This window comes from Falco punctatus (genome assembly GCF_963210335.1).
Source record: "Falco punctatus genome assembly, chromosome: 6".
Lineage (NCBI taxonomy): Eukaryota > Metazoa > Chordata > Aves > Falconiformes > Falconidae > Falco > Falco punctatus.
The window spans coordinates 29,213,079-29,235,633 of NC_137585.1; the positions used below are offsets into that span (position 1 = coordinate 29,213,079).

Sequence of the window (22,555 nt, forward strand, 5' to 3'; positions counted from 1 at the left end):
TAATGGGCAGTAATATCTTGGGTGCAAGAAAACAACTTGGGCAATAGAGACTGTAGAAGGCAGTCATATTCTTCCCCACCATCAGCACACTTACTTTCTTAGTGTAGATCCCTCTAAGGAAGCGAAAGGTTATGACTCATGTTTTCATAATGCTTGTGAGACATATTTGAAGATTTATGTAATACTTTTATGCTTGGGGCTTTATTCACTCAGTACTACAAACCTAGGAGAAAAATAAGTCTGTAAAATGTGTGCTGCAGTAGGTCTTTGTAACTGCTCCTTCAGCAGAGTTCAAAGGCAGGAAGGTTCAACACAGTATGGGATGCTGAGTGCAACTTGAACTCTTCCTCTGTCTTTGCTTGTCTTTGAGGGTGGTAGAGACATAAAAAAACCCAGCAGGCGCCCTTCTCTTCTTTTGCTGCATCTAAGTGGTTATTCTCCCTTGTGTCTTAGCAGTAGTGGGTTTCACAGTATAGATTATGCTTTGCTGTTACACATTAGAGCACTGCTGTTGAAATAGCTAAATTAGAAGATCTTTTTATTGTTTTTTGTTTCTGGAGTGCCATTCTGCTTTAGATGGAAAGTACACTTAAACAGTTTTGATTGCCACAGACCATTCCAGAAAGGTGCCAATTAAAAATCAAGAATTTCAATTACAAAGAGCATTTAATTTTTTTCAGATGTCAGAAGTTTTACAGACTTATGGCATTAGAATTTGCCACCAGTTAATTAATTTTATAGTAGGTCACTGTTACTTGCTCTTTCTGTTTCTCTCAGTAGTTTTCCTTACTCTAAGTGTCTGATGGTATATGTATTAATTGGTGCATATGACCAAGAAATATTGTAGTCTTAGCTACAGAGTAGAGGGTGGGTTTTTTTATACTGTTGGGAGGGTGAGTTTGTGAGCTAAAAAACATTATTTTCTATACTGTCTACTTACAGAATTCTTGAAGTGAATCAGAATCAAAAGCAGGTGGAACAGGATATTAAAGTTGCCATATTTACACTGATGGTAGAAATAAATAAAAAGGGAAAAGCTCTCCTGCATCAGTTGGAGGTAATTTCATTTCAATCATAAGAGACAAAATATGTCAATCTTAATATTTTTTTGTGTGGATCCACATTAAAATAAAATCCATTTCTAGCATTAACCACCTGTGCATGTCCTGTCAGAATTCCAAAGTGGAGAGATGTCCCACAAACCATTCCAGCAAGTGGGATTTTAGTGGGGGAGGGTTTGGTTTTGGGGGAGTTGTTGTTTTGTTTATAATAATCATCTGTGTTCCCTGCTTTGTGAATCAGGGCTGTCTCTGAGCCAAGTTTCTTTCTCCATGCTTTTGCAAGTCATAATTCTGTGTGTCATGTATGAAAAGTGTTTCCATCAGAATTTTTCATAAATTCAGTAATCCAATAGCAAATCAAAGGAGAGAATTGTCTGGAATGGATAACTGGAAAAATCTTACCTCCAATTGTGTTTTAAAAAGTGTATGTGTGTATAGAGGGGGGCATATTTATGTATATGAAAATGTGTCATAAGAGAAAATAGGAATCTGCACAGAAAGTCCTGACATCTTGAATAAATGTATACTGACGTTTCTGTTTGATAGCTGCAGTCAGGGGGCAAGAGTGCTTTTTAGAAGAGCTAAGTGAAACCACTTGATCATTGTGAATTACAGATATGGAAGCTATGTCTGTTAACTGTAAATTGAACACTTTGACTGGAACTGCTTTTCTACTTGCAGACTCTGGCAAAAGAGCATCGGATGAAACTTCTGCAGCAGCAACAGGAAGTGGCAGGTCTCTCTAAACAGCTGGAACATGTCATGAATTTTTCCAAATGGGCAGTTTCCAGTGGGAGCAGCACGGCACTACTGTACAGCAAACGCTTGGTAAGGTTAGGAAGGTAGCTCTCCATTTACTTAAAGACTACAGTTAAGGCAGATACACATGCACATGCTTGTCAGTAATAGTAGGGAATTAGACTTTTTAATGACTTTCTACTAACTGGAATATTTGTATATGATTTTTCATGGTTTTCTCTTAAACATAAATACAGAATGTTTCTAATAGTTCAGCTTTCTGGTCATGATTCATACAGCTCTATGTTCATGACCATAGAGTTGCTGTAGATCTGCAGAAGTAGCAACAACTTTTGTCTGAAGTGAAAACCATGAAGCTGTGAAACACTAGGAGAAATGTTGTGTGTCTTACGTCATCACTGAGGTTCTTTTCAGTACTTGTTACAGCTGCTGAGTTCAGAGAAGGATGGTATTTATATATTGTAAAATCTGATATCCAGCACATTAATGTAAAAAATAATGTATTGCTTTGTTCTGTCATGCTTCTTTCCCACTAACAGTCTTCAAAACCTGATAAAAATTAAGTTGAGGCTTTTGATTTTTCATGCGAACAGTTATGACGCTAAATGTTTCAATGGTATAATGACCCTTAAGATCTCAGTGCATGTGCTCTCACTAAGCTGACTGCTCATGATGAACAGAAATCCTAAAAGACTTAAGATAAAAAACAAAGAAAAAGCTGACCATGATTTGCCCAGAGATTACTAGGTTGTACAAACCTGATGACGGAAATCTGTGGCAATATTGAGGAAAGATGCTAGATCATTTTTTCCAGTTCCTATAACTGGATCACAAAGCTTTTTCTTTATTTTCTCATTGATTAGTTGAGAACCCACTGGGGGATGGGTTTGTTGGTTTGGGGGTTTGTTGTTGTGTTTTGGTGGTGGTGTTTCTTTTTTTTAATACTCATTAAAATGCTGTAGGCTAGAGCAGATGCTGGTATATTATTTGGTTTTAGTGGTGGTGTTTCTTTTTTTTATACCCATTAAAATGCTGTAGGCTAGAGCAGATACTGGTATATTACTTGGTTTTATCAACTTCAAGTAGTTAAATTCATTGTCCCGCCTTATGCTGCCTCAGCAATTCAGATTTTTTAATTGAATAGAGAAAAAGGGTATCAAACTGAGTCATGTTGTTTATAATTGCTTAGTGTTGCTGCAAAGACTTCTGCTATGTAAGAAAACAAGTTATATGTTGCAGCATCTTAATTTTCTAAATTATCATCATACAGTTGAAGAAAAAGATCATCTAGCCCATAAAGCCTCAGCAGATGAGAAATATGTTTCAAAAGAACAGCTGAGCTTTAGGCTCCTGATTTTTTGCTGAAATTAGGTGCTGCCTGGGAGTTGAGTAGCTAACCTGTCTGTGGACATCTGGGAAATCTGTTCCTGAATAGTGATGCATAGAGGAGCATGTGAGACTTTTGCTCCAGCATATTCAACCACTTGAAACTAGGAAGGAGGAATGCTCAGCAGAGTTAAATGCAGACTTACAGCCAGGAGGCTGTGTCAACTTCAGGGAAATAGCACACTAAACTGTTTGCAGAACATCAGTTTCCCAGCCTCGTCTTCTAGCACAAACATAACACCAGTAGCTACCACTATTACTGATAGTCTAGTCATGAATTTATCTACAATATATGTGTGTGCACAATAGGAGGAATATATGGAACGAACTATGACAAGAACTGTGTGCAACTGGTATTGGTGACAGGACAAGTGACTAGAATTTCTGTAGTGTAGTATATATGATTCTGGTAGTGTATGCAGAAATCCCAGGAAATCTATATTCAAAATATTAGTGCACTTAAAATTTTCCATGTCCATTAAAAAAAACTTAAGTCTAAATGTTTTTTGTATCTGATCTAAAACTGACCTGCCTAAAATTGAAAGAAGAAATGCATAAACTGGAAGCTCTTACAAAACTGGTGTAAAAGATAACTAGTGTCATTTTAAAGAGGTAAGATGATTTTGCCAAGTATGTCTCTTGACCTTTTCCTGGAAGTAATCTGTTATTCAAGAAGAAAAGTGTTGCAGTCTTATAATTTTTTTCTCTATCTGCTCTGTGTTATTCTGAAATTACTGCCTGTGTTAGATTTTTCTTACGAAACAACTGCAAGAAAATATTTTCTTTCTAGGAACTAGATAAATACTGAGCATTTGGTAGAACATTTTGCTTGTGTGATGTAATCGTAGTCCAGTGCTTTGGAACCAAGGAGTTGTAAGAGTCTGAAAATATCTTTGAATCTGAGAGTTTTCAAAGACAAAGTTTATAAAATCTATTCTTTGACTCTCAAAGAAAACTTATATTTAATAAAAGGGGAAATTTCCTGTGATGATACTTGTTCCCAAAAGGATGAGATACTTTTATTTGAAAGAAAAATGAATGAACTAACATAGGTTTGGGGGGGATACAGCAATGGTTATGTGAATCAGTAAGAAGAAACTTCACTTGCAAGTTGTTCAAGTCATTCAATGTAATGACCAAATTTTTAGAAGGATATGTATTTCTACAGAGGAGAAAAAAATAATATTTTTTTGGCAGTAGTTGATTGCATTTTAAAGCTATTTTAGGAATAAGGGAAAGATGTTAAGAATACCTTTTTTATTTGTACCTTGGACAAATTTCTCTATCTTGCACCTCAGTTCTCTGGGGGCTCATTCAGAGCTTTCTGTTGTTTTCTAGGGGGTGGGTGGAGTGTCTGCTTTTTTGTTGTTGTTATGGTTTTGTGTTGTGGTTTTTTTTTTTTTTTCAAGACCTCTTATGCTGTTTTGGTACTGGCTCCAGCCCCAGAGAAAAAAAAATCTTTGTTTGTTCCTGTTCTAGATTACATATCGACTACGGTATCTTCTCCGAGCAAGGTGTGATGCTTCACCAGTGACTAACAATACCATCCAGTTTCACTGTGATCCTAGCTTCTGGGCTCAAAATATTTTCAATCTAGGTATGATAAAGTTTTATTAGCCCTTTGGCATCCTTATCCTATTTGGGAAGTAGCTTTCTTTTTGTGACAATAAGTAGCCTTCACACTATTCATTTCTTGGTTTACTTTGTTAGATTTATTTCCTTACCTGCAGAAGACATTTGAAGAGTGTTGTATGGGAAAAAGTATTACTTATGAATACTTACGATAAAGTATTAACGAACTTACCCTGCTTGAATGGCATATGTGATGGTCAAAATAGCAGCTTTCAGTTTCCTGGGCAATACACATGTCCTCTGCCTTCAGAAACAAGGAACATAATCTATAACTCTACTTCACATCTTAAGAAAGGATTCCAGAAGTCAGTCTCATTCTGCATCTTCCAGCTCTTTCTTCTACTTCAGTCTCATCTTCCTGAGCTGAAACCCATAGCAGCAGCAGCAGCAGCATATGTTCAAGAGCCCCGATTTGCTCCCTTATGCTGAATAATAAGCCTTGGAGGACTGAGATGAAAGGAAAGGGAGAATGATGAAGAAGAATAGGGAAGAGAACACTACTTTTTGACAGTTTCCTGGCTTTTAGATTGCCTTTCCTGAAGTTGTGGGGTGGAATTCAGGAGAAAGCATGTTTTTAGCAGAGTTGCAAATGTACTTCATCTTCATTATCCTAATAGGTTTTGATCTAGTCTCCAAACTGGTCTTCACATTTATCTTAACAGCTGTAAGTTGCTAGGGTTTTATGATACTGATGAATCCCAGAACCTGGAAGCTTTTCAGGTAGCCTGCTTGTGTGATTGCCTGAAAGCCTGAGTTTAATGGAGATAAGCATCCTAGGAACTCATCAGCTTAAGAGCAGGAATTAAAGCTTTGGGGTCTTTTTGAGGATTTTTACTGCTGTCATGCTTCCTTTCATTCTCCACTGTTACTTTGATTTGTGTTTTTCTGTCATCTGTAGAATGCTTTGCAGGATACCTGTGGGACGACTACTGCCTTTCATCAGAAAGTGCAGTGAGCTCTACAAATGTACAGAGAGGTGCAAATGCACATTTCTCTACAAAGGCAGTGAAAGAAAGTGTTATGGCAGTGCTTTAAGGCCAGCAAGCACCTTTCCCCATACACCAGGACATTACATGGTTAGCAAGGAAATTCTCCAAGTTCCTGCTTTGTAAATAATTTTCTTTGGGAAAGGAATCTAAAGTGAATCTCTTGTTCCCAGACATTAACTGTCAGGCTGTGCGGTGATAACTGTGAACTGCTGATGAACTGAGACCACACTTGTCAAGAGAGGTCTTTTTCTTGTGTTTGGTTTTGGGGCTCTTTTTTGTTTATTTAATGAGCTGCCTAAATGTGTTCCCTTAAATTCTGAAAAGTGCTGCAATAAAAATGGCACCTATATCAATCAGCATAGGAGTGCTTGTAATTAAGTGATGGATAAAACCAGAATACATTTATCTGTCTGGTTTCAGAAATCACAGCCTTTATGCTGTTACGTTTGTGATCAGACATGTTCAGTTTCTGTAGATGAACCAGACTGAAGAACCACTAAAGTCTGAGTAAAGAAACAGATTACTTTGGGAATGGCTTGAATTCTAGTTAGGCTGCCTGTTGTTGACAATATGATTAACATCTCTATACTAATAGGATAATTGTCTTATGGATTTCAGAATGTATTTAAGAAAAAAAATCACATTTCAACTGTTTTAATTCCACAAATTGTATGATAGCCCACAGTTTTCTAGAATAAGGGAAGGGAATCATTCTCTGTAGTACCTTTGGGTAAGTAGCTATACCACAGATGTTAAATCTGGAAATATTTTTGCAATTGTAATTAGACTTGGAGAGAACAGAATAGAAGTGCTGTATGGGTTTGATAGTTGAGTGTAGTACAGTCAATACCGTTCTTTTTCAAAGTAACTCCTTTTCTAGAGAAAGAAAATAAAACAGATCCATCTTGACTGTAGTGAAATAAAAAATACAACTGTATAGGGGAAACAGTATTATTCATTTGCATTTTTCTTTGCTCACTTTATGGGAAACATTGACTAGACCTGTTACAGGCTTAATGAAAGGTATTAGGCAATAGGTTGGTAGGTATTTTCCATTTTGTTTAGCATATTTAATATTTTTGTTAATGACTGATGTGGTAGAACCTTAATTAAAGTGTATGCAACACCAAAATTACCAAGTGTCAATATGAAAACAGTATTGTTGATGTTAGCTTTCTGCCCTGCTCTGCGCTACAGTACATTGGCTGGCCTAGACTCCCTCTGTGCCTGTGTCTAGATAGGGGACTAGAATGATGCTACTTGTATAGCTTCTCAGCTCTTGAGATGAAAAAGAGGACTATAAAATGCAAGAAGTTTTCTTGTTCAGATAATCTACCCCAAAATGAGCCAGGCTAAACTGCACAGGATCCACAGAAACTGATGAATATGAGAAGTGGCATAGGGTGATTTCAAGTTCTGCTGTAATAGGGATTGTCAAATTGTCATGTGGCGTTGCCCACCTCGTGAAATGAACTCTCCTGGGAAGCAGCCTTAAATGTCTGGGAGAGAAGAGAGTATGAGGTGTCTATCTCCCACTGTATTGAAAAGCTGTTGTGCAACCTTTTACAGAACACTGGAATTTTTGTAACTCTTGGTCTTGGACCACAACTTTCCCTACTTCACTCCATTTTAAATAAAGAAAGTGTCTTTGTCTGTTCCTGTACAAACGATATGCTATTCCACTGAATCAAATCAACTCTCTTCTAGTTGGAATTCCTGTTTCTTGGATGAGGTAGCCTGAATTTTACCTGAGTTTCATGTAATCACACTATATATCTCTTCAGATAAAATCTCTCACCCAGCATTAATCTCTAAAAATTAACTGTCTAGTCAAATTTCCTTCTAAGTCAGTGGAGAGAGAGAAAGCATCTCCTGGAGGTGCCCATCACATCCTAGAATTGGTGGGGTGTAACAACTGAGAGTATCATTTCAGTATTCCACAATGTTGACTCAGAGGCCAGAAGGAATCACAGTACCTTTAAGTTTTATGATACAGTTAAAACTTTTTATCAAATGATTGGCTCAGGATACTCTGTCCCATTGAAAATTTGTTCCCTTGCTCTTCTGGAAGCTATAGAGAAGGCTACAGCACAAGACAGTTTGCTATAAAATGCAACTGTTTTCTTTCAGGCGAACAAAATAAATGGAGTCTCTATCTCCCATTTATCCATTCTTTACGTTACAGTAATGAATGATGACTACATGATATAAAAGGAACTAACTGTGAAAAATAGCATTTCTGTTAACTGCTGTATTCTGGTATTGATTTTGTTTAAACTAGGTTCTTTAGTAATTGAAGATAAAGAAACCCCACCACATATGCCCAAGAGCCCTGTGATGGAAACAAACTTACAGCCACCAGGCAGTTTACCTTCAAACCAGCTTTCGAAGTTCCCAACGCAGATAAGCTTAGCTCAGCTCCGACTCCAGCATATGCAGCAACAGGTTATGGCTCAGAGGCAACAAGCTCAACGCAGAGCAGGTCCAGTAAGTTTACCAAATCCAAGAATGCCAGGAGCCATGCAGCAGCCTCCTGCTTCTCATCAGGTAGGTTATGACTATTTCCAGAGAAGACTCTTTTTTCCATGGCATTGAAGGAAAAAGTAAAGAAAGATAAGAACAAAAGAAGAAGTTAAATCTAGATCCATAACTTCAGCATCATCTTCAGCACATGTCTATGTAAATGGGTTGGGTAACATTTTCTTTGCTGAGAACTGAATGGGCATTTTAAACTTGTCTGGTAAAATGTGTGGTAGCACTTAGCCTGTTTTTGTTCGTAAAAAAAAATCATATGGTATCCAACCATATATAGTACTGAGCTATACTTTGTATTTTCGCCAAATGATTGAAAAGTGAATATGCTATTAATTTTTTTCCAAGGCTTTTTTTGCATAAAACTCTGATTCTGCTATGTAACTTTCAAAGTTGGAGATACTCTCACTGGCTCTTGTGATGTAGCTGCATTTATTATACCAGAATAATACAAAACCATCTGCCAGGTTTTGTTTTTAACATTGAAAATCAATGTGTAGTGTGATCATTCAGATAAATGGTATGATCCTATTAGTTTGCATCTGATTTGTTAAAGAGTTTCAGAAGTTTAAAAGGCTACTTGGAGTTGGTAAAAATTTCTGGAACATTGAATAGATATCAGCTAACTTGTAGAATTGTTTGTTTTCATGCAGGCACCTCCACGCTTGATTCATTTTCAGAATCATAGCTCCAAGTCCAATGGTTCATCTCTTCCTGCACAACAAATGAGATTTCCCCAAAATCAGAACCTACCACGGCAAGCAATAAAGCCCAACCCATTGCAAATGGCATTCTTGGCACAGCAAGCTATAAAACAGGTAAAGCTTCTTTCCTTTTTTCACTTGCCTGTAGAAAAAAAACATCAAATGTGCTTTTTATCATCTTACTTTTATATTATGTTTCTAGAGTGCTTTTCAATTAGAACAGAGACTGCGTTTTTCTCTATGACAAGATACCCACGGTTTTCTTAATGAGATAACTGTCAAGTTTCTTTCAGTTTGACAGTTCTAAGCAGCTGAAGCATTATGGAAGTGAGCCACTGTGCGTACTGTGTAGGTGTTTCTTTCCTTTGTTTGCTATTACTGTGATTTCTGGCTGCTTGTGCAAAACTTAATATGGCCATGGTCTGCATGCTACAATCAGTGAATAGACAAAATAGAAAATCCCACTATTTAGCTTGATGTTACTGACTTCACTAGGAACCAGGTAAAAGCTTGACTAAAAAGCTGTAGCTGCCACCATTCTCTAGAGTATGCCAAATCTGAACTTTTGCAGATGAGGAGAGAAAAGAAAGTCCACAACTGTGGGACCTCTGCTGTGTAAGACTGATCAATACCCAGCTAATCAGCAGTTGAAATGGGGCAGAAGAAGCAAATGTGTCATATGTTTTCTGGATGTTCAGGAAGGCAAATCTTCATTAAAGAGCATATTAACACATGAGGAGTTAGGTATGTGGAAGGAAAGAGAAAATCATGTCACTAGAGGTAAGCAGGCCAGAATCAAATGAATCTGATCTGTGACCTGAGAAGCAGAGTAACACCTTTCATGTTTGCAATGCTTATGATGTCAGAGAACTAATTCCAACTAAATTGAAGCAAGCAGTACAGTATCTAAGAGAACCTGTAGTGACAAAAACTAAGTCATTTCTATTCTGTGCCTCTGAAAAGAAGATTGGCCTGTCTGCAAGCCTTTCTTTCAAGTATTTTCATTATCTAGTAATTTCTTTCTGAAGCTAGAAACCAGTAAATAGAATGACTGACTAAAAAGGATTTTAGCAGAGTCAAATTTTGCCTGTGGTTGCCATGAAATTCCATTAAAGTCATTGAAAACTGCATATGTCTAAATGAGAAAGAAATTTAGTCTGACTTGACTGTGCACTTCATATCATGGTGTTAAGCGTATATGTGGGTGGAGATCCAGCCAGCATTTCAAATTCTTAATCACTTTAAGTTGTTAAGGGAAGCACAACATGAAATACTTGATTCCATCCAAGTGACACTATAGCTATTTACTTAATAAGGCACTGGAGCAGTTGTGGATTCAGCCTATTATCTGTAATGCTTTTATTTCACTAAAACTGTTACATTTCTCCCACAACACTGTCGATGCAGCATAAAATATTAATAGACACTTAACATTGAGTTACAGCTTTGAATTCACATTCATTTCTTCTGTGAATAGTTTTCAACTACTTGTCATCTCCCTTTGTCTTTTAAGATTGGTTCTTGAAATCAGATAACTTCAGAGTAAATCAGGATTCAGCTTCCTGAACCAAGCTGCTTGTTTAACTGCTGAGTTAGAACTGGTATATGCAATTGATGTGATCTGTTGAAAAAAAAAAAAACAAACAACAATGCTGAATTGTGGATTATCGTCTTTTCTTTTTAGTGGCAGATTGGTAGTGGACAAACTTCAACTGCGCTTTCAACTGCAAGCAGCACAACATCTACTCCATCCAGCCCCACAGTCACGAGTGCTGTAGGATGTGATGGGAAGACATATGGTCCCCCTGTGATAGATCTGAGTTCTCCAGTGGGTAGCTCCTACAATCTACCATCTCTTCCTGATGTAAGTGTAACATAAGAACAGAGTTTTATGGATTCTATTTGAAGTAAGTCTTAATGTTTGTAAGAAGTAGAAACATTTGACTGAAATTCTTGCTCTGCTTGTCAGAGTGAGACAGTTCCAGAAAACAGTGATGCAGGATTACCTATGTGTTTCCGGCAATATTCAGAACTCTTCTGGGAGACAGCAGTTAGGACAACTAAGAAAAATAACTTTGCAGGTTGAAATTGTAATTGGACTTGTTTGCTTGGATGCAGTGTATTTGTCCCCCGTCCCCCATAATGATGCTAAAAAAATGCGTTAGCTTAGCTTTCTTTTACCAGTGTGCATAGATAGCACTGGTTTGCTGATGTTATTTTTATATCTTTCCCTTTTGCTACTTTTTTCTTCATGTTATCTTCTAACATGCCTGTGAGCCAGTGATAGAAGGAACATCATAAGATCATCTTTCCTTAAGCTTCTAAACTTCTTTTCATAGTTTCTTCTGATTGGTGTTTGTCAGAGATCCACATTAGAGCTGTTGAGTTTTAATTATTTGGCTTCATTCTTTCAAATAACTGCCAAGCCTATTTTTGTGGTCTAAGGTTTTGTAGGCATCTTGGAACGTCATGGTTTTCTAGTCATAACTTGCTGTTAACTCCTTGTGTCTCCTAGCTGTCTTTTGTTCTCACCAATAAACTCACAGATAAGTGTTGTATTTTCTAAGAGTACATACAGTACAGAATCACAGTATCTGTCAGGCTTAAAAGGTGAACTACACAGCGCGATCATAAAACTGTGAGACATTTTAGCATACTGATTTTTGTGCACAGTATTATGAACTCTTCTACTTCTGTATGGTTGTTTGTGCTATTAAGATACATGGCCCAGATCCCTGTAGATATGCTGACCTAGCAGAGACTTCTGCATCCACTTCAGCTAAGTCTAGCTTTTAAATAGAAATTCCAGTGGTCAATGAAGTTGATACCAGTGGATTTTTGAGGCATCTGGTAATTAAGAAAACTGATAGCAAGGTGACCTATTTTCTTACCATAAATCATCTTATATATTGCAAAAAACCCTAACATTTAAAAAGGTCATTTCTCTTTATCAAACCAGAATGTGTAATTTTTACAGAAAGTTAGAATGGTAAATTGGGAGCCCGACAGTTCAGTTGTCTGGCCTGGGCTGTGGGTGGAAAGAGCAAGTGTTGGTTTGCTGTTTGCATTTTGAGTCAATATGCATGGCACCTGCCCAGAATGTATGTGGGACAGAAAGAACTGTCACAGAACAGTCAGGGTTGGAAGGGACCTCTGGAGATCATCTGGTCCAACCCCTGCTAAAGCAGGCTCACCCACAGCAGGTTGCACAGTCACATCCAGGCAGGTTTTGAATGTCTCCAGAGAAGGAGACCCCACAGCCTCTCTGGGCAGCCTGTTCTGGTGGTGTGTTACCCTCAAGGTAAAGAAGTTTTTCCTCATGGAAACTTCCTTTGTTGCAGTTTGTGCCCATTGCCCCTTGCCCTGTCACTGGGCACCACTGAAAAGAGCCTGGCCCCATCCTCCTGGCACTCACCCTTAAGATATTAGTAGACACTGATAGGATCCCCTCAGCCTTCTCCTCTCCAGGCTCCACAGGCCCAGCTCTCTCAGCCTTTCCCCACGAGGGAGATGCTCCAGTCCCCTAATCACCTTGGCAGCCCTCTGCTGGACCCTCCCCAGCAGTTCCCTGTCTCCCTTGAACTGGGGAGCCCAGCACTGGGCACAGCACTCCAGGTGCGGCCCCACCAGGGCAGAGCAGAGGGGCAGGATCACCTCCCTCACCTGCTGGCCACGCTCCTCCTGATGCACCCCAGGGTCCCACTGGCCACCTTGGCCACATGGGCACACGGCTGGCTCATGGGCAACTTGCTGTCCACCAGGACTCCCAGGTCCTTCTCCGCAGAGCCGCCTCCCAGCAGGTCAGCCCCAGCCTGTGCTGGTGCGTGGGGCTGTTCCTCCCCGGGGGCAGGACCCTACACTTGCCTTTGGTGAACTCCATCAGGTTCCTCTCTGCCCAACTCTCCAGCCTGTCCAGGTCTCGCTGAATGGCAGCGCAGCCCCTGGTGTATCACCTGTATCACCTGCTCCTCCCAGCTCTGTGTCTTCAGCAAACTTGCTGAGGGCACCCTCTGTCCCTGCATCCAGGTCACTGATGGTCAGTTGAGCAGGACCGGACCCAGTGCTGACCCCTGGGGAACACCACTGGCTACAGGTTTCTGTGCTGCTGGTCCAGCCCTCTGAGCTCTGCCATTCAGACAGTTCTCAGCCCAGCTCGCTGCCCACTCATTTAATCCACAATTCCTGAGCTCATGTATAAGGATGTCCTTTGAGGTTTTTTCCAGTCCTGTCAAACACTGGTGGATTAAGGTATATTGCTTTTATAGAGTGTATATATAGAGTATATGAACATGTCAAAAGAAGGTGTGGAGATAAGAATTCATCTCTTACTTCAATGTGTGAAAGCTACCTGTCTGATGTAAGCCTTCTCTGTAGCTGATGGAGAAAAATTGGCACTTACAGAATCATCTGATCTTAAAATGAAGCACTAGATTTGGGCATTTCTTTTCTTTTTAGAGAAAGTAAGATGATCTGATTTAAAGTAACCGCCTCAATTTTTGGGTGGCTAAAGTTAGGTGGAATGCCTTTTGGTTTTTATCTTCAAAATAACAGTATGGCAGAGGCATGGGGTGGGATTTTGTTGTGGGATTTTTTTCCCCCCTCTCAACACTAACTGCTTCCCCTCTCTTCCCCGTGTTTTAGATTGATTGTTCAGGAAACATCACACTGGATAACGTAAGGAAGGATGGCACGGCAGAGCAGAATCAGCCAAAACCCCCTTTGAACAGAACTGTGCAGTCACCAAATTCATCGGTACCATCACCAGGCCTCTCAGGTAATTGGAATGTGGTGCAATTTTCTGTTGAGTATTATAATAGAATAATCTAATGCAGCCATTTAAACACTGATATCAGAATTAGTTATTTGTATTTTATATTGAAGACAAGAAATATGAAAATGAAGGCAAAGTTGTAGAAATCCTCGTAGGAGGTAGAGACTATTTTAGCATTGTGAACAAAAGGTAAGTGCCCAGATCTTAAAAAACATGGAGGGAAAACCAGCAGATTTCAGCAAATTGCATAGAAATCCATAGAAAAACGGCAATCTTAGGGGTACTCCAAATGAAAACCTAGAAGCTGTGGTAAGAGGCAAGTATTTAAAAAGCAAGACAGGATGTAACAGGAGACAGTGGCTACAAATGGTGACTTGGGAAGTTCACGTTGGACATTAGAAAATTTTTTTCACTGGAAGGGTAGAGCAGCACTGACAGAACTTGACCAGAGAAGTTACTGTTATGTGTAGCTAAATGTGGTAGACTTGAAGGACCCAGGGGATTCCTGTCACCGTGCCTGGTGGCAATCAGCAGCTGCTCCTTACTCCCATTTCCTGATCTGATCTGTAGTGAGGCTATGCTCATGTAGTGAACATGAATTCCCAATAAGCACTCGTGTAACGTTCATGTACTTGCACGGCATTCACACACTTGGGCAGATTAGCTGAGACAGGAGGATAATGCATTCATAGACAGCCCACTCTGGTTTCTCAGGACCAATGCTCAGCAAAGATGTCCTTCACAAGTCTTTCAGCTATCTGGTCCCCAGACCTTTGGTCTCTCTCATACCTGGTCCCAGAGTTCCTACTTGCTGGCTCATCTGGCTTAAAGTTTCCTAGCAGATCTCCTAGAATGTAATAAGGTAAGACAAAAAACAAACTGCAGCAGTCAGGTGGAGTGGTCAGCCAGGCAAAGGTACTGACCCATCAGCCTGCTTACATGCAGTGCGCCCTTTTTTAGTCCTCTCCTTCCCTCTGTTATCCCATGCTTCTCATCCTCTTATAAATTTGTTTAAATGAGATATGGGTTAAATAAATGACACTGCAGGAGAAATTTTCCCCAAAACCTGTTTCAGTTCTCTGAGTCAAATCTCAGACGTGGCACAGAACTGTGTTTTGTTCTAATCTGATTCTTCTGTCCTAGGAGGAGTCAGTGTGACAAACATACACCCTCCAATTCGTTCACCCAGTGCCTCCAGTGTTGGGAGCAGAGAGAGGTAAGGAAAGAGTGGGAGAGAAGAAAATGTAATTTCCACCTCCATACAACATGCCTCAATCTCTTCTCTCATTAATGTATATAGAAGTCAATTTGCCTCACTGTCCTGGTTTTGGCTGGGATAGAGTTAATTTTCTTCCCAGTAGCTGGTACAGTTCTGTGTTTTGGGTTTAGTGTGAGAATATTGTTGATAACACACTGATGTTTTAGTTATTGCTGAGTAGTGCTTACTCTTAAGGACTTTTCGGTTTCCCATGCTCTGCCAGTGAGCAGGTGCACAAGAAGCTGGGAGGGGACACAGCCAGGACAGCTGACCTGAACTAGCCGAAGGGATATTCCATACCATAGAACGTTATGCTCAGCATTTATAAACTGGGGGGAGTTGGCTGGGCGCAGCCAATTCCTGCTTTGGGACTGGCTGGGTATCGGTCAGTGGGTGGTGAGCAGCTGTATCGTGCATCACTTGGGGGTTATTTCCCCTTCCTCGGGTTTTATTCCTCTCTCTCCCTCTCCTCTTCATTACAATTATTGTTATCATTTTTACTTTATTTCAGTTATTAAACTGTTATTATGTATACCCATGGGTTTTACCACCTTCTGATTCTCTCTCCCATCCCAGCCGGGGGGAGGAGGTGGTGGGGAAGTGAGCGAGCAGTTGTGTGGTACTGAGTTGGTGGCTGGGGTTAAACCATGACACTCACCACCTCTGTTAACAGGCCAGGCCTGATGGTTATTACAGCACTCCTTGCATTCAAAAAGCATTAATTTCATTTGTAATGTATTACTAGCACATTTTAAAACGTTTTAACTCTGTAAATGATGGCTAAGTTGGTGTTATTGAAAGTATGTCAATTCTAAATTAGGTTTCAAATTTGGAAAAATCAGCTAAAGGAAAAAGTTGCATGTTGAAAGTCCTCCTGGAACTATAAATGACTTCAGATTTAAGAAACTAATGTTACAAAGAAAGTTATTAAGAATTTTCTGCCATAATACAGTTAGTTAAGTGAGCACTAGATATCTACTGTGAGTCTACACAAATGTTTTTTATCCCTTAGTGATGGAATATTAATGAACAAATAGATTTACACCGTGTTGTTTGAAGAGTGCAGATCCATTAATGTGTTCCAATAAATTAGAGCATGCATCTGACATGAGATTAATTTTTCATGCAGAGAAAAATCAGATGACATCCATCCTACTTTAATTGGAAATGCAGATGCTTTTTAATATAGAATACCCTTTGCTCTACTCCATTTATGTGGTAAATTCTGTGAAGGAGTCTTATGAAATGATTAAATATTTGAAGAGTCTTTTACTTGCATTTAGAAAATGTGATTCTATCTGCTACTGCTTGAATTTTATTAGATCTAAAATTCTTTGTTATTATGAAGAAAAAAAATAAGGTGGCATTTTTGAGGTTGATTGTCCATTCTCATCCTACTATGGCTAAACACATGATGCAAGACAGATCTAGTTCTAAAAGTAGGGCCACAGTTTAGGCAGACCTGCAAGGCTGTGAGAAACTCTTCCAAGAAACTTTAAATATGTGTTTTATCTAGCTTGTTCTATTGTGCAGTTTGCAATGATCAGTTCAGCTCTGGAGAAACACTGACCTTCCCCGAAATACAACTGCGTCTCCTCCAAAGTGGGCTGATGTTCACTAGCAGTGCTTTTTTGTCTATGACATAAAAGAAATGGAGATTATCTGCAAATCTTGCAGTAACGGGAAGTCAAACCATGAATAATTCTCTAGTTCTGGAACTGCACCATTAAAATTTTCCCTTTTTGTAATGCCTTTAGTTTGTAATGTAAATAAACTTGGATGTTGTACTCTGTAATAGTAATACTGTAGTGCTCAGGATTCAAAGCAGCAAAATGGATTAGCATCCTGAGGTGTTGGAAAGCATCAGTGTACAAAAGGTGTCCAGGTTTGACTCTTATTATTTTCCATTTTTTCCTGCCTCTTTCTGTCCTTTACAGTTCTGGCTCCTCCAGCAGGCCACCAGGAGCTGATTCTACACACAAAGTCCCGGTTGTTATGTTGGAGCCGATCAGAATTAAACAGGAATCAAGTGCACCAAATGAGAACTTTGATTTCCCGATTGTTATAGTGAAGCAAGAAACGGATGAGGAATCCAGGCCTCGAAATGTAATATTAACAGTTATAAAGATCTCCTTTCTATTTGGAGGGTATTTTGCATTTATGAGGAATAAAATAATTTATTCATAATCTGTTTATTAATAATCCCCTGTTCTTCAGGGGAAAACTATAAAGCTAAGTAAAAAGAAGAGGTGAAAGTCAAAATCAAACTAGCTCTTCTGCCCGTTCAAATAATTAACTGGTGCAATCACGCTGCTTTTATCCATTGAAAACCTAGGCAGGCAGGAAATAGCTTGTAAACATCATATTTTCGTGTGGTGCTAGGAAGTGTTTCTAATCATCGTGCAGTAATACACTTAAATAAGGTCGCTAGACTTTGGGGGCACCGCAGATTAGGTTTTTAATTAGTAGAGCAGTAAATAGCCTTTCATAGCTAATTTCTTGTGGTTAGTTATCTGATGTTATAGTATGATAGTAATTTTTGCATGCATGTTGCAAACTTGTATGGCTGCTTGCATGTAAGTTTGTTATTCTGGTCAGTTTACTTGTTGTTGGGGTCATGTAAATGTGCATAAATATTACAGCCTGGCTTCCTTCGTTTCTTGTTGCAGGCCACCTTTTCAAGAAGCATACTTACTTCGTTGCTGTTAGATAGCAATCATAATTCCACTTCTGATGAAGCGGTCGTAAGAACAGATGCACCAGACAGCACAGATGATCAGCCAGGGATACTGCAGGAGAACACATCCAGTGGGAAGACAGGGTGGATAGGACCCTCCCACACTGGGGAGGGCAGAAAAGAGGATGATCCCAATGAAGATTGGTGTGCAGTATGTCAAAATGGAGGGGAGCTCCTTTGCTGTGAGAAGTGTCCCAAAGTGTTCCATCTTTCTTGTCACGTCCCTACATTGATGAGCTTTCCAAGGTAATTATGACCCCTTTAATTCCATCTAAACTTGCATTAAAAGACATAAGCTTTGCATTGGAAAACCCAGTACAAGAAGTGTCAGTCTCAAAGGGAGCAGTGTCATCTTTGAAGTCTTGAATCCAGAAGTTTTATTAACTGGTGAAAATTGGAATTTATATTGAAACTTCAGTGTAACTTTGTTGTGACTGCAAAATCTATAACAAAATTCTTCACTAGTTTGACAATTAAGCAAGATCACTTAAATCTAGGGCATCTATTATTAAAACTGGGCCACAGAATTACCAATCTGTCATAAAATTTTTTAAGAGTGACAGAAAGGTTTTACATTCCAATAATAACAATAATGATAATGATAATAGAAATATCTAAGCTAATATCATATTAAATATATTATATATATATTTTTATATATATATATATAGTGCTAAACATGACTACACTCCAAGCATCAGATGTAGTGACTGACGTCTTCTAGTAACATCTCCTTCGATGCTGAAACAAGCAGTAGGCTTTCTTGATTGGCTGTTACAAAACAACTACTCAGTTTCTTGAGTTTCAAAATAAAGTCTTAAATAGGTTGTGGTTATAAGCATTACTGACATTTGCTTCTGGAATTAGTGTCTTTGATTAAAATAAATGGCATTTAGCAATGTTCCAACTTGGAAATGCCATGCAATAAGCTTATTAGTATTAAAGGATAAAAACATCTGTCATAACATGCTCATTGTTTAATGCTTTTATAAATATTAGCTTTACTTATTAAATGTCAGCATAGTTTGATGGTGTAAAATATTTGGGTAACAACTTAGTTTCATACATTTATCATCTCTGTGCTACTCTGAACTAGCATACTTCCACAAGTATACCTGCTCTTTTAAATGTCACTTGAAATGGCATTTCAATGCCATAATTTTATGCCACTATTCAATGGCATAAAATGTTGTTCTTACCTTTTGAAACTTTAGAGTTGATATTTTTTAAAAAAGTAAAGGTTGACTATGTTACAGCTTTGAGCCATAAGCAAAACTCAGTAAAGTTACAGTAAACATGTAAACATTTGTGCCTTTCTGACAAGACAAAAAAGAATCTTTAAGCAGGTAGATAAATATGTATTTACAAGTCTTTGTTTTTATTAAAATTAAAGCTTCAAGAATTAAGTCTTTAAAATGTCTCTTTTTTACTGGATTGTTCTGTGGAAACTGAAATGACGATGTCTAGGGGCAAGGGAGCCAAAACCAACTTTTCTGACAAGTGTTCAGATCTGTAAACGTACATATTAATTAATACAAGTGCGTGTTTTCCTGGGCTTCAGAACGACAATTAGCTTGTTTCCTCCTGGCTTCATATGTATGAGGTTTTTGTTCTCATCTTTGTGGATTGGTTTGGGTTTTTTTTCAGCTGTAGCTGTCTGCTTAACAGACTTTGGTCTCTTAGCATTAGTTCCTTCAAACACAAAATAATTCCTTTTTTGTTACGTCAGCAATGTCAGGCTACTTCTTTCATAATTGCTTTTTGTTCTTGCTTCAGGTGAATAAAACAATTTCATAGAATCATAGAATGGGTTGGGTTGGAAGGGACCTTTAAAGGTTATTTTGTCCAACCCCCTGCAATGAGCAGGGATGTCTTCAACTAGATCAGGTTGCTCAAAGCACCATCCAACCTGACTGAATGTTTCCAGAGATGGAGCATCTTACAGCGCCTCTGAGCAACTTGTTCCAGTGTTTCACTACTCTCATTATAAAAGATTTCTTCCTTATATCTAGCCTGAATCTACCTTCCTTTAATTTAAAACTATTACCCCTTGTCCTATCACTGTTTCCCTATAGATTCACAAGGTCACTGCATCTTTTTTTCTTCACTCCAACCCACCACACTCTTCCTGATTCTTGGATATTTAAATACGTCATTCCCCCATCATTCCTGTGTTTCTTATTTTCTTCTGTCGTAAGATCTTTAGATCATGGTCTGTATCAATTTTTGTATGTCTACTACATCATTTCTGTGATACTAGCCCGAGCACAGGGGTGAAGCTGTCATATAAGTAACTTCATCAAGTTAAGACATTAGACGGTATAAGTCTCTGAGGTAAAATGCCCTTTAACCACTACTGTATGCTAAAACTAGCACATGGTGGAAGTCTTGGGATTACTCTGAATAAAAAACAATAAGATTTTTTTTCTTTTAACTTTAAAGGTCTTCAGCCTTACTATCGAAATGAATTAAAAGGTGCTGCAGAAACTATTTCCCATTTACAAAGATGTTATTATAACACACCTCTGAGTAAACACATGCAGTTAGATCGCCTAACTGGTTATTGCTGAATTCTTTCTGCAGTCTCAGAAGTACAATTCAGCCCTCTTGTGGTTTTCTGCAGCCATGCAAGTTGCTTTGTTTGTGGAGAACTATATTAAAAACATGGACTCTTCATAAATTTTTCAAAACTTAGACGTTCACAAATTATAATAGAGAATCAGTGACTGTAGCTTGCAGAACTAATTTTTTTCATAATATTAATGCTGTCATTTAAATTTATAGGATTTTCCTAGACCAGCTGATATTATCAGGCACATCTGGAAGTTTTAGGGAGTAAAGAATTTCCAGTTTTCAAAAAAAAAATCTTGTCTAGGGTGATCTATGTAGAGTGGTAATATGTTGTAGATCAAGCTTGTAGAAAGAATATATAGTTCTTGCCATATCATATTAACACTTTTCCTTCTGTTTGGCCTATATGATTCCTTCAGTCTGTAGATAGGAAACAGAGCTCTTAATACTGCTTTGCTTGAATCCTGTATGCTCAAGTGGAAAAGTTCAGTACTGACAAAGATAAACACCATCTGTCTATTATGAAAACCCATTTTTCTGTTATGACATCACTGATGATGCCTGTGGCATTAAAAAGGAAACAAAGTTCTAATAAAGCTTTTTTTACCAGCAGTCTTTGCCTTTTGTAGTGTTTAAAAAACCAGCAAGGACAAAGCAATGCAAGGCAGAAAAAAATCACCCCACAAATGAGGAACTGACCCAGAAATGCGTTGAAAGCCTTTTATCAAGAGCGTGCTACGCCACTGAGGTCAATGTGTCTGTTTGTCTTCTTTAGCGGAGAGTGGATTTGTACGTTCTGTCGGGATTTGTCCAAGCCAGAAGTTGAATATGACTGTGATAAACCTGCTCAGAGCTCTGAAAAAAGAAAATTGGAAGACACTGTGGGTTTGGCACCGATAGACCGTAGGGTAAGGCTAACACGAGTACTGTCTTGCTGCCTCTTGTATTCTGAAATGTATGCATCTTTTAAAAAGTGATGGCAAAAAAGGAGAATTAAACTCTTTAAATAAGCTCAGAGATCATAACAGCTTTCATGCTGAACAATACATGCTTGGATGTCTGAAAAGTGGTTGTGATCTGGGACTGTGTTCTAGGAATTACCAAGTGCTGTTCCTACCAGAGCTCTGGTACACAGTCACATTGCATTGAGAATTTTTTTCTTTGTGCTTTCCAAATTTGACATAGATTGATGTTATCAACTAATGGTTTTAGTCTTTAAAGCACTTTATCAACATCCTTTTAAAAAATCAAGGTGGTTCTTTCTCAGTGAAGATATACAGAGATGCAATACTGATCCTGCAGAGATTAACACAAGTCTCTGGGAATAACTTCTATGCTTCGGCAGCTTTGAATGTTCCTGGTGGACAAGCTACAAAGCAAACAGTGGATCCCCAATTCTTGTCTTTCCCTAAAAATTAAAAGAAAAAATGGTGCCTTTGAGCAGACAGTTGAACTGCTTGACAGAATCATTTGGAATCTTGGCAGTTTTGGAGGGGGTTTTTGCCTTTTTTGATTTTTCTTATTTCTTTGTAGTTATTATTATTCAAAACTTTTTTAAAGCAGTTTTGAGCTGTATTGGAAACTTTCAGCAGTGTATTACTTGGCTTCAGTTGGCAACTTGTGTAAATACACTGAAATTATTGTCTTATTTGGGGTCTTAGTCTATCTGTAGAACCATTATTTACAAGTGCTGCTATCTAAAAGGAAAAAAGCTAGCTCTGTGCGTATTTTGCTTTAAATGTAAGCTATGAAAATGTAAGTCCTGTAAATACTCTGATAAAGGATCAGCAAGCTTAAAATCACACAAAAACTATTTTTAAAATCTCTTTCGAGGCCTAAGATCTGGTTTAATATATTTGGATACACAAAGAAAAGATACACCTTCCCACTGCTAAGAAAAAGCACTGTAGGCTTTGCAGTTATCAGAGTGGTTATACCCAGATCAGGAAAAATATTATTGCTGTCTCTGAATATTTGTAAAGCACTAAGAGCCACACATGCTTTTTTATTCCCTGGAATGTATGCTGGGCTCAGCAAATGCTGAATAACACTGTTAGTAACTGTATGAGGTTTCATAGCATGCATTTGAGAGTTGATAATGATGCATCTATTGCAGAGAAGGAATGCTGTAGGCCACTAGTTATGACTGTTAATC

General features: G+C 38.5%; 1 protein-coding gene across 1 annotated transcript in view; it reads left to right on the plus strand.

Moving 5' to 3' along the window:
• The window catches only part of TRIM24 (tripartite motif containing 24), a 64,861-nt gene that overhangs the window by 36,306 nt on the left and 6,000 nt on the right, over positions 1-22,555 (plus strand). The window contains exons 6-16 of the mRNA XM_080391248.1: positions 943-1,057; positions 1,743-1,889; positions 4,686-4,803; positions 8,109-8,374; positions 9,013-9,177; positions 10,748-10,927; positions 13,705-13,837; positions 14,978-15,050; positions 17,030-17,198; positions 17,762-18,075; positions 21,176-21,308. Coding sequence (XP_080247374.1) covers positions 943-1,057; positions 1,743-1,889; positions 4,686-4,803; positions 8,109-8,374; positions 9,013-9,177; positions 10,748-10,927; positions 13,705-13,837; positions 14,978-15,050; positions 17,030-17,198; positions 17,762-18,075; positions 21,176-21,308 — 1,813 coding nt within the window. The remainder of the gene's footprint in view (positions 1-942; positions 1,058-1,742; positions 1,890-4,685; positions 4,804-8,108; positions 8,375-9,012; positions 9,178-10,747; positions 10,928-13,704; positions 13,838-14,977; positions 15,051-17,029; positions 17,199-17,761; positions 18,076-21,175; positions 21,309-22,555) is intronic.